The sequence below is a fragment of the Echiichthys vipera genome, assembly GCF_963691815.1.
Source record: "Echiichthys vipera genome assembly, chromosome: 1".
Taxonomy (NCBI): Eukaryota; Metazoa; Chordata; class Actinopteri; order Perciformes; family Trachinidae; genus Echiichthys; species Echiichthys vipera.
Window position 1 is genome coordinate 36,925,353 of NC_139826.1, and position 12,007 is coordinate 36,937,359.

Here is a 12,007-nt window from a genome sequence, read left to right on the forward strand (position 1 = left end):
TAAGTAATCCAAGGACAACCAAGTCTACTTCAGAGCGTGCTACGAATGTCTCCTGCAAAGCCAGTGGACGTGACGGGGGAACAGGAGTGAACGCACACAAAATTTAACCTTCAGCATTCACACACGGGGGTCACACGACACAAAACGCTCCCAGCAGAGAAGAGAAGATACACTGACGACCTCTCCAAGGGTCTTTTGACTGTTAGAAAAAAAACATCTTCAATCTCCGTTAGCGCTTCATGAACCACTGAAGCATTAAAAGCTTTTACTCTCTCGAGTCATGAAAAATTTAGGGCAGGAAAGAACGGAGCGCATGGATTTTCTATGAAACTGCACTTTTACTATCTCGGGACAAATTGCCGATGTGGCAAACTTGATGTAGACGGTGAATATTCTGCTTAAAGAGAGAGATTCCTGCGAAGGTGATAACGTTTGGATCACAAGGAACTCATTTGAATTGCACACGGATGTAGAATTAAACATGAGAGCTCAATTTTCAGCTGCAGGGGTGGAGAGTTGTCTTAAGGCACGATAATGATAATGTGTAACTTATGTGTAAATTCAGCATTTGTTAAGTTGTGTACTTGCATTATCACAAATGTTTCCAACAATTTACAAACTCACAATCCACTGCTAAGAGGAACAAGCCGAGCAAACATTAGCAGCAGCTCCGGTTAGCAGCAGCTCCGGTTAGCAGCAGCTCCGGTTAGCAGCAGCTCCTGTTAGCAGCAGCTCTGGTCGCAGTCAACAAGCCGAACAACACTGACGAATGAACTGAATCTCTTATATGAAACTACTTTATTCAATGTTTGGTGGTGAACACAACAACAACTCCCATGATCCCACACTACTTCACAACCAAACTGCGTCAAAGATACTCCATACGTGGCCCGTTTGAAAGTGTCGTGAACGTACTGTGGATGGGTGAAAAGTTATATATTAGTTTATATAATCTATTCATATTTTCTTTTTGCCAACAAAGCCGCGCTTAACGTTACAAAAAACACTTTTCAGAGGCGTTTGCGAACGTTAGCCCAGCTGGTCTAGTGAGAGTTAGTAGCTGAGGCAGAAAAAGGCCTTAAGCTAAGTAATTTTCTCCTGATTGGTCCGTCTCAAAAGCGCCTTTTTTGAGTCAGAATGTTCTGGAGAGGTGTGGCTTGTGAAGAGTGGGTTCGATATTTACTTCAGTGACTATAAAGCTCAGAGAAAGGTTATAATCTGTGATTGAGTTCACTTTTCCCACCGGGTTCAATAAACTCTGGATCTGCTGCTATTCTCTTAGGGCGCACTCACACTGTCCTTCCGCACCGGGCCAAAACAGGTTTTTCGGGTCAAGCCTAGTTTGTTTGACCAGTGTGAGTGGACCCGCTCCGCGCATAACTGCGGCCAGCTGGCCGTCCACGGCCCGTCTGAGAGAGGTGGGCTTTTGTAGAGCGCGTTTGCACATGTACGAGCACGAGCGTGCGCACGTGTACGAGCACGAGGCCTACGATGGTTCTGACGTAATTTCTGTGCGCCTGTTCGGACATAGAAAAAAGAAGGAGGGGCCATGCACGGACATTTAACAACAACAATGGTGGTGAAAGGTTCATGTTGGTGTGATGCGGAGGTGGAGTGTTTACTGCAGATTTGGTCGGATGAAAATATTCAAAAACAGTCGACAAGACGCACAAAAACTCTGAGGTCTATGGAAAGATTTGTAAACAAAGCGACGCATCGCGATGACTTCAATCAATGCGTGTGACGTGTTACGGCGTGATCACGTATAGGCAGCAAGAAGCATTTGCGCGGGGCCCAGGCAGTGTGAGTACAAACGGGCCTGGGGCGCAGTGGGAGAGGGAGGGGGGGACAAGTACAATAAAGCCCGGGGCGCGGTAAGGAAGGACAGTGTGAGTGCGCCCTTAGAGAAACGAGACAGGGAACCGTTGAACCGCCTAGCTTCTTAACCATCTCCGATTGCGTCTCTTGTTTTGATTGAGAGACCCCCTAACAGCAGAAAAATATAGTAGTATAGTAATTTGAAGTAATCATATTGTTTGCTGGGACTCTGCACCGTGAGAATGAATGAAAGGAACAAATAACAACAGACTTACCTTGCCTGCTTTGTCTGCACTCCGCTCTGAATTGTAGAGCTGCTCGCAAACAGAGGCAGAGAGGAGAAGAGAGAATTGGAAGAGGGAAAGGTTTGGCTGAACACAGAAGAGTGGAAACTACTTTGACTGTAACAAGTGGAGCACAAACACAGTCAAACAGCTCCAGAGAGGAGTGTAAAATGAGCAGAAATGACCGGAGAGGAGAAGTAGAAAGCTTTTTTGATTTTGTGGATAGATCAGAATGAACAGATAAATATAGTGGAAAGTTAACTGATTTACTACAACGCTTACTTTGTCCACACAGTCGTCGAAGAACGCCAGGCTGGCGTCTTTGTCGCTGACGAAGGAGCATTCCTCAATGAAGCGGATGAACATCTGAGTTTTGGTCATCAGCGAGTAGAACTTCTGGTGTGAGCGGTCGCGGCTCTTCAAGAACCCTGAGGACAACAAGAAAAATGTTTAGGTTAGCTCTTAAAAATGATATAAATACTCTTACTTTGCTCACACTTGTTTTATTTTGCTTTGTTTTGCAGATACAGGGTTCGTACACCTTTTCCAAGGTCAAATTTAAGCACTTTCAAGGTCAAATTCAAGCTCTTCCAGCACCTTACAGCTGTGGAGAATTACATATTTCTACAATTACATACATATTCAAAATTATTTCACTTTTTATCACATTATAAGAGATGGTATTCGACTTTTGGTGAATGTAGCCTTGGTCAGGAAGAGTTGATGTCATCAGGCGGTATCCAACGATCATTGGGCGTTTCAACCCTGAACCGCAACACCCTCAACATTGGTGGGTCGGCAGCTGTGGCCAAATCACTGCCCATCTCAACTCCCCCTGGCTTCCAGCTAAGCTCCTCTCTCCTGCTCCATAACCAGCAAGAGGCCCTTTCTGCTGCCTCCCCCGTCCTGCCAACTGCCGTCTTTCTCTCCCTCCCCGTCACCCCAATGGCTGTGAGCATCCTCCACACTGACTGGGCGGGGAATCCTCTAGCCCATGGGTGTCCCATGGGAAGAGCAAGCGTTTGAGAGAAAGAGTGCCAAATACCAGGATCTCTTGCATGACTGCAGGGGGGAGAGGGTGGCAGGCACGGCTCTTCCCAGTCGAGGTCGGCTAGAGCATGGGTGTCAAACTGATCCAGTAAAGGGCCGTGTGGCTGCAGGTTTTCATTCCAACCAAGCAAGAACACACCTGACTCGACTTACTCAATCACCTGAACTGTCTTCACACAGTTGATTTGTTGGACCAGGTGTGTTCTTGCTTGGTCGCTCTAGCCGACCTCGACTGGAAAGAGCCATGCCTGCCACCCTCTCCCCCCTGCAGTCATGCAAGAGATCCTGGTATTTGGCACTCTTTCTCTCAAACGCTTGCTCTTCCCATGGGATCGTAAGTTCGATAAGGATGATCTTCTTTGCCTCTTCAGACCACAGTACTGCGTCTGGCCTCAGGGTTGTCTGGACAACCGGGGGGAATTGCAGTCTCCCCCCCCAGGTCTACCTTCATTTCCCATGATTGGGCCTTTTGCAACAGATTGGTTCTTTGTTCTGTAATTTCAAGCAAGTACTTTATCCAAAATTCAAGCACTTTTCAAACCTTGAAAACACAACATGATAATCATGTTTTTGTCCTTGTCAGGCCTTTATTTGATAGGACAGCTTGAAGAGTGACAGAGAAGAGAGAGGACTTCCAGCCTCTGTACGTGGGAAGCTCGCTTTAACCACTGATCCACAAGACGCCCCAAAATTTCAAGGTTTCAAGCACCTGTACGAACCCTGCAGATAGTTTAAGATGTAACAGGTTTATTTACAGAGCTCAAGTCATTTCATCTACTGCAAAAAGGAAAGCATGCAAGCAACCTATGTGATCCTGTGGTAAAGAAAGCCATTACCCTATAGAAGGATCTTTATGCTCCATTTGTCTTGGTTTGGATAACGCACGCCAGCACATCGTTGTTAGTCTAATGGCCAATTTGGGATGTATGTCACTGTGGTGAATGGTTTCTGTAATAGATGCTGAAAGCAGCTGAACTGACTGGATGGATGACCGCTGGCACGCAGCACAGACGTGGAAGCCAAACACTGACTGCAGAGAAACACTTCCTGAAGCTGATAAATATTTTAAATCCTGACACTGACCTGGACCATCCACGGATTCTGAACAACAGTGTTTTTACAGGATGCACAGCCTTCCAGCAGAGTCTAAAAAAGTTAAATATGTTATTCTGACGACACTTGACGTTCTGATCCTTGCAGGTTATGGTGGATTTCTTTGACATTTGAGTGTCATACGCTTTTTAGGAGCATTTTAATATGAAAAAAGAAAAATGCAGAAAAATTACAGAGAGGTAAGAATTGCTTTAAGCTGATGTATGGTGCAGTATATCTTTATTACTCAAAATATGAAGTGGCCAAAACTATATTTTCAGTTTCAGGTGTCTGGTTACCAACAGCTTTTAAACGTTAGTGTTAAGTCCTGTGGAGTCGCAGATGTTGGACTGAAAGCACTTCAATCAAATGATGAAGGAAACTGAATGTTATGGTGCAGCAAGGAAACAAACATTACATTGTTTAATGTTTCGTTGTTAAAGATAAAAAGTCTGAAAACAGTCCGGAGTTCATACAGATGATGCACAAGCCGTTACCTCTCTCAGTCATTATGTAATATGCTGCTGTTCCTGTTTGCTGTATCACATAACTCACACTGGACACGACCTTAGCTCCAGCTATCCTCAGGCAGACGGCCATGATTTCACCCTAACTCATTTCAGCTGTGATGTCGACCAGCTTTCATGGGCGCCCATCCAGAGGCCACACTCGGGCCTCTGAAGCATTTAGCAGCTGCGCCGCTAACAATCTGCAAAAACAGCCTTGACCGTCCAAACCCCCGGCATCTTCTCAAACCGCAGCCTTTTGTGCTCGAACCGTTCCTGTGTGTTCACTCAGAGGACACTTATGAAAGCTCATGCATTAAACAACGCCATCTGTTTATGAGGCTGGTGAGCTGAAGAGAGGAAGTTGCTACAGATGACACAGCATTTTGTTTTTATACTCAAAGTCATTAGCGATCATGCACTGTAAGTGTACAACTGCGACTTCACAGTCTAGGCTGAAGCCTGACTAATGAAAAAAGTGGAGCAAACTTATTCTGATGATAAGTGTCCTGTTTAAAATGACCTGGTGGTCAGTGCGCTCTAACACTGGCTCTCAGTCCCTGGCTGCAGTACTATCAGTTTTCCCTCCTGTCCATCGATATCAGAAAGTTTCATTTCATTATAAATGTAATTAAGATTTAATTTAGACAATAACAATTAAGATTCTGTCCACAGAAGCTCAGGTCTCTGAGCTGCTAACTCACGCATTCTTACAACACATAGTGTAATCAATTCGTTAGTTTAGTTGCTTCACAATCTTGCAGCAGCTTAAGTGCACCCTGATATTTCTCACAGAGATGCTGTGATGGGCCAGTCGGGGCTATCCGGCTGTTCAGTCTGACGCAACACCCTTTCAGAATACGATTTCCGGGTCCAAACGCTCCGTTGAAATAAAACTGACACCAACGGCCGAACATGTGAACAATTATGATCACCTCTTTCATCAGTTAGACGTCTTTTTTATCGATAGGAAAGAGTTGAAATAAGTCATAGAGTGTTGTATATGCCTACTCTGTAAAATGTCATTGATATGTCCAAACAACAGGGAACACGGCACTGTAGAAATACAAGGCTTGGACCAGCAATCATTTTTTGAATGGGCGTTACTTAGCGTCTTAAGAGCCGGACACCACCAAAGCTGACAGTTGGTTTGTGAGCAGTGTAAACAGGTTCCCTCATGTGTCATCCTTTTGGTCTTAAACATTTTACAATTATTCTTGATCTTGGAAAGAATACATAATTATCTTATTTTAGAATCCACTTAATTTCGTTTTACATAAGTTTAACTCTCTGATCGTCAAAAGGACGCCTGTCAAAACCATGCCGCAGCTCCTTCTGATCACATTCTGTTTAAATGAGTAGATACTAAAGCTTCTACACGATGCCATGATTATGGGCTTTATAGTGTTTATTCACCAGAAAGCACAGTTGAGCTGGACTTGTGCACTGAAGAACACGTCTTTCAGATTACTGGAATTAAAGCAGCGAAGCTTAAACCATCTGTCGTCAGTAAACACTTTGTTGGGAATCGTCATTCAGATTTATTCATTTCCAAGTGTTCACAGAGTCATGATTCCACATACCTTGCAGGTCAAAGAGCGAGCTGGCGTCGGTAGCTTTCTCAGAGGGCGCCTGGGTGATGGGTCGCAAGAATGAGCGGTAGCCTTTCAAAATGGCCGCCATGAAGCGCAGGAAGGCTTCCTGGATCTCCAGCTCCAGCGTGTGGAGGCTTTTCCCACAGCTCAGCTCTGTGGAATCACTCATGCTCAGCTCCTGCAGCCCGTCAGGACGCTGCTGACCTGAAGACACAGGAACAAAAAGATGTGTATTACAATTTACATAAAGCTTGCACTTCTGATGAAGTCGTTATGATGCAAGGAGAAGTATGGGAAGATCTTAAGGCCAGAGGACTGCTCTATGGTTAAAGAGGAACAGGCTGATAGTCAAGTTGTTATCAAAGTTTCCGAAAGTCCATGAGGCTTCGATGTCTCCACTAAAACCTCTGGCAGGCATCAACATTCAACACTTCTGGCAGAAACTGGGGAGATTTTCAACTTCACTGGATCAGAAAATTCATTTATTTGATATCTGCAGCTCAATGAGCAGCAGCACCGAAAGTTTATAATAATGCATAATAACAGTGAGCGCCACGGCAGGGCGGGCAGACGGGTAATTAGGAAACAATGCTTTGATGGTTTGAATACTGGAGAGCAGAAGAGTACAGACTGAATGGAGAACAGATTTAACAACAACAGAGTCCCGTAAAAATAAAGCTCAACATGCTGTGATTTTCTTTCATTTTTGATTAAACAGAAGGTCAGAAAATGTAGAAATATAGTCCAAGGGTGTGTTCACAGCCGCCTTGTTCAGTAAGTTTGAACAGAACCTTGAAGCGTTTACTCTGGTTTGGACCAAACAACTCGAATTTAAAGGGATGTCTTGGACTGCTGTTAAGGGCGCACTCACACTGTCCTTCTGCACCGGGCCAAAACCGTTTTTTCAGCTAAGGCCTAGTGCGTTTGAGCAGTGTGAGTGCACCCCCTCCGCTCATAACTGCGACCAGCGGGCCGTCCACGGCCCGTCTGAGAGAGGTGGGCTTTTGTAGAGTGCGTTTGCACATGTACGAGCACGCGCACGCAGGTGTACGAGCACGATGCCTACGGCGGTTCTGACGTCATTTATGTGCGCCTGTTGGGACATAGAAAATAGAAGGACGGACCATGCGCGGACATTTAACAACAACAACAATGGCGGTGAAAGGTTCACGTTGGTGTGATGCGGAGGTGGAGTGTTTACTTCAGATTTGGTCGATGAAAAGATTCAAAAACAGTCGACAAGACGCACAAAAACTCAGAGGTCTATGGAAAGATTTGTAAACAAAGCCACGCATCACGATGACGTCAATCAATGCGTGTGATGTGTTATGGCTTGATGACGTATAGGCAGCGAGAAGCATTTGCGTGAGGCCCAGGCAGTGTGAGTACAAACGGGCCTGGCGGGAGGAGGGAGAGGGAGGGGGGACAAGTACCCTAAAGCCCGGGGCTCGGTGCAGAAGGACAGTGTGAGTGCGCCCTTAGTGAACTCTGGACCATTCGGACTAATGACAGGAAGTTTATCATTCTCTGTGTCCTCTCGTCGTTTAAAAAAGCATTTTCTTTCCTCGTTTTGATGAACTAGTAGCCTATTTGCCCGTATTCTAACAAAATATGTATATAAACCAACCTGTTGCTTTTAAATCTGGGCTCTCTCAGCTCAATTATCAACTGTGCAGAGAAAAATGTCCGTTGACGCAATTTGACAGACCTCTGCGGCCACATCACAAACGCTCTCCAATTACAGCTAAAGAGACCGTTAAATTTCTGTAAACATTTAATGTGAGAAATAGGCAACACAGTAACAGGATGTCACGTCATACCTGCCTATTTTCACAGTTTCATCTGCGTTCAGTGAGCCTGAAAACACTGAACGGATCAACATGAACAGAAAATAGAAACCGTGCATCATCCTCATTGGTTTCGATCCAGGAACCTGTAGGTCTGAACCCGCCCTGAGAAGACGACGTATTTATTGAGTTACGTGTGAGTTGGAATTTGTGTGAACTTGACTTCTGGGAAAAGCGACAGCCCATAACACTTTCTATTCAACTGAACACAAAACATATTAGAAACCGAAAGTGTACTTGCATGCAGGAGCAAATACAACAAAATCAAACACGTCTTAGCAATCGTTTGTTCTCACCGTCAACCAGCTGCTGGTGGAGATTGCTCAGCACATTCATCAGGTTTTTACAGGCTTTCTTTGGCAGGATCTTCCACGTGAGGGCTCGCTTATCTTCATTGCTGCAAAAGCAGAAGCACATGGTGAGCTGTGTGGAGTCCAAGAGGCCAAAACCAACATGGGACAGCGGTCAGACCACCCTAACGCACGTCTTGCTGCAATGAGGCCCAGAAAATATGATATGAACCACTACTGCCTGTACCTGAGGCACCAGAAAAATGCATTCTCTTCACTTTAAAACCCGACATTACAAAAATAACCATTTTCTACCCAGACTCCAGGAAAATGCCCTGGTCTCTAAACTTAGAACTCATGATCTTGCAGTTATGTGGTCTGGAAAAAAAAAGATGCAGGAAAGTAAACAAAGTTGAACTCTTAGCTGGAAGTGCTGTAGAGCATATGTTCAACTCAGTGCACGGTAGTTAATGACACACTATAGAGCGCGGAAGGAATGAGTCCTAAAACCAAGAAATTTGTTTTTTTAATGGGTTTTTGGTTATAGGTCTTTAATAAGTTCTGTGTTTAATGCAATTCCTACCTTTCTGGCATTTTTACACTTTTCTTTTGTAATCTTAAAATGCTCCTGATAAGCGTACGACACTGAAATGTAAAGGAAATCCACCAGGTGTTGGAACTCATCAATATTCAATTCTCATATATTTCTGATAAAAGTCTGACCAATCATTTTATTCGGTTCAAACAAAAGGATTTGCCGAGCTTCCTTCCTGTCACCGTCGCTCCATTTCACTTGCGCTGCTTATGCTGCGTTCAAGTGCAATGGGAAGTCCGGAGTTTCAGACCTCCAACTAGGCAAAGTGCACTGGAATGCCTGTCAAAGGGGAACCTCCTACTGGTGAATTTGGGGTAGGTCGATCTCCCTCGAATTCAATAGTAGGAGGTCACACTTTGACAGTCATTCCAGTGCACTTTGCCTAGTTGGAGGTCCGAAAATTCGGATTCCCATGGCACTTGAACGCAGCATTTCTCTCTCAACGCATGTGTCAGGGGAGGAGGGAGCGTCAGAGGTCAGGCAGGGGGAAGCGCTGTGAGAAGGTAAAAAATTCTTTAACACAGGCTTAAAATATTTTAACGATTTGTTCTGCAACGTTAAATACATCAGTAAATACCCCACTTTTGAATTTTGAAGCTTGTGCATTTCTTAAAAAAAAGGCGGTTGCTAAGAAGTGGCGAAATGAGACGTCAAACGTAATCAAGGTGTGAAAGAGAAATGAGTTTAAAGCCAGTGTGTGGTGTAGTTCAGTTATAGGTTAGCTTTTTACTTCTGGAGATTACATTTACGCTTCAAAAATCATTAAAATGGCGTTCATTTGTGATTCTCTTGCTGAACAAAACGTGTAGGTGTCATAAACTTTTGTTCGCCACTGAGCTAATTTCTGGAATAATTCAAAGCCCAATGAAAAAATCCCACGGACTTCTTCTCAAGGGATCCAGGTCGATGCTAACGTCTAAAAAAACATCTTTAGATGTCATTTCACAGATGTTATTCCTCACATCGATACCTCGCCTCAACAACTCAGCAGCATCGGGAGGTTTTTTGCGTATTGTGCTCACTGGAAGATGGTGTTTGTGTCAAGGTCCACGCAGCTCACGTCTGGTGGGGGGTCATAAAGATCAAAGTAGCGTGAGTCCACTCCCACAATGAACGGACAGGGGGCGCTCAACACGTCGGCCAACGCCAGCGGGCACAGGGGAATATACGGGCACGGCCAGTGGAACGGGAAAATCATCTGAGGAGGAGGATGAAGATGTGAAATATAGAGTTAGATGAAAAGGAAGGCACAGAAGGGATCCGTCTTTAAAACATTGCAGGTTAGTTAGAATTATTCAGTCACTTACGGACACCAGAGCCTCAGTGACGCTGGTCAGAACAGCGGGTCGTAACGAGTGGACCAGGATCTTATGTTCAGTGACGGCAAACACCAGCAAGGTGACGGCGTTCTCCGGTCCGAGGTTCTGGAGCAGCGTGGAAAATCGACCACCACTACGAAAACAACACAAACGTACAAAATTCCATAAAAAACGTCCACTATTCAGAAGAAGAAGAAGAATTACTTTATTTATCCCGCAACGGGAAATTAAATTTTTTCACTCTTATTATTAATCATGTTACACACACAGGCCTGAAACACACACATGCACAGACAGGACCTATATACATGCAATAAAGGAGAGATGTTAGAGCGAGGGGGCGCCCCGAGCAGTTGGGGGTTCAACAGCACCTCGGTAGTGCCCAGGAGATGAACTGCCACCAGTCCACGCTCCATACATGGTCCACAAAGTGACTTGAACCAGCGACCCTACGGTTCCCAGCCAAGTCACCTATGGACTGAGCTACTGTTGCCCACTATTGCAGATACATCAAGCATTTGTTCGGCTCTTGGTGAGATTAAAGTGCCGTTAACTGTAGATTATTGGAGGTGCTCGTGGCGGCTTTGGCGGAATTCTCATCTTTCAAGGTTATGGTTCAAGGGTATCTTTATTCTCCCGTAGGAGGAATTTTGTTTTGCGGCCACATAAAAGCAGAATACAAAAAATCATGAGGAACGCTCCAAAGTTGAAGGAAATATGGTGTCTGGGTACAGGACCGTTCTAAAGTTTGGAATCAGCCGTTTCTGTCAAGATCTGGTTCTGTCAGTATCCTCCTCTCTTCCTTTGTGTGTGAGTTTGTCTCCCTCTGTCTGCGTTTCCCTGCATGTGTTCTTTCCCTTGTCTTTGTCTAGGTCCGGTAGGCGTTCCCCTCCCAAGCTGCAGCCTGTTACGCTGATCACCTGTTCCACCATAAATACCGCGAGCTGACAGGCATGCAGCGGCGGACCGTTGTAGACCCATTCGTGGTAAAACTATTCCCCCCGGGTTGGCGTCCCCTTTCTCGTTGTGATTATCACGCTCCCCGTCGTAAGTTTACAAATCGTGTTTGTTTTCTGTCTCTCCCTAGTTTCCCGTGTTCCCGTTTCCCGTTCCTGTTGTTTTCCGTGATCGTCTTGTTCGTTATAGTATCTGTTTTCTCTGTAGTGTTTTACTTTGTGTCCGTGTCTGCATGGGGTCCACCATTTTTGTGTTATCCCTGAACCGTTCATGACAGTTTCCTTGATACAGTTTTCCTTCTCTCCTTTAATAAATGGCACTTTTAACACAGATAAAAACTGTTTAATCCAGACACCAAATGTATTGTTTACTTTTCAAATAGTTTTGCCCCAAAAGTACAAGAATGAAATGATTTTGAAACTTTCATTGAGTCGATGTCCCGACAGCGCTGCATGACAAGGAATAATATTGTCTAAACTCGGATGATGAATTAGTTTTCCAGTCCAGAGACGCGTCAGTTACCATCGATCATTATTGAACGCTGCAATGTGGCTCTAAATATTGAGTAAGTGCATTTTTGTCTGGGCCCTGTGCAGTCTACTCAGTGTTTCGATTGAATAGGTTTAAACTGTAATCTGTCAGTTCATAGTATGT

General features: G+C 44.8%; 1 protein-coding gene across 1 annotated transcript in view; it reads right to left on the minus strand.

Annotated features, from left to right (window-relative positions):
• LOC310948242 (C-myc promoter-binding protein-like) overlaps positions 1 to 12,007 on the minus strand; it is a 90,662-nt gene that overhangs the window by 28,613 nt on the left and 50,042 nt on the right. Inside the window, exons 9-14 of the mRNA XM_083915295.1 lie at positions 10,385 to 10,529; positions 10,100 to 10,275; positions 8,489 to 8,589; positions 6,334 to 6,549; positions 2,385 to 2,530; positions 2,094 to 2,132 (exon numbers count right to left, since the gene is read on the minus strand). Coding sequence (XP_083771421.1) covers positions 2,094 to 2,132; positions 2,385 to 2,530; positions 6,334 to 6,549; positions 8,489 to 8,589; positions 10,100 to 10,275; positions 10,385 to 10,529 — 823 coding nt within the window. The remainder of the gene's footprint in view (positions 1 to 2,093; positions 2,133 to 2,384; positions 2,531 to 6,333; positions 6,550 to 8,488; positions 8,590 to 10,099; positions 10,276 to 10,384; positions 10,530 to 12,007) is intronic.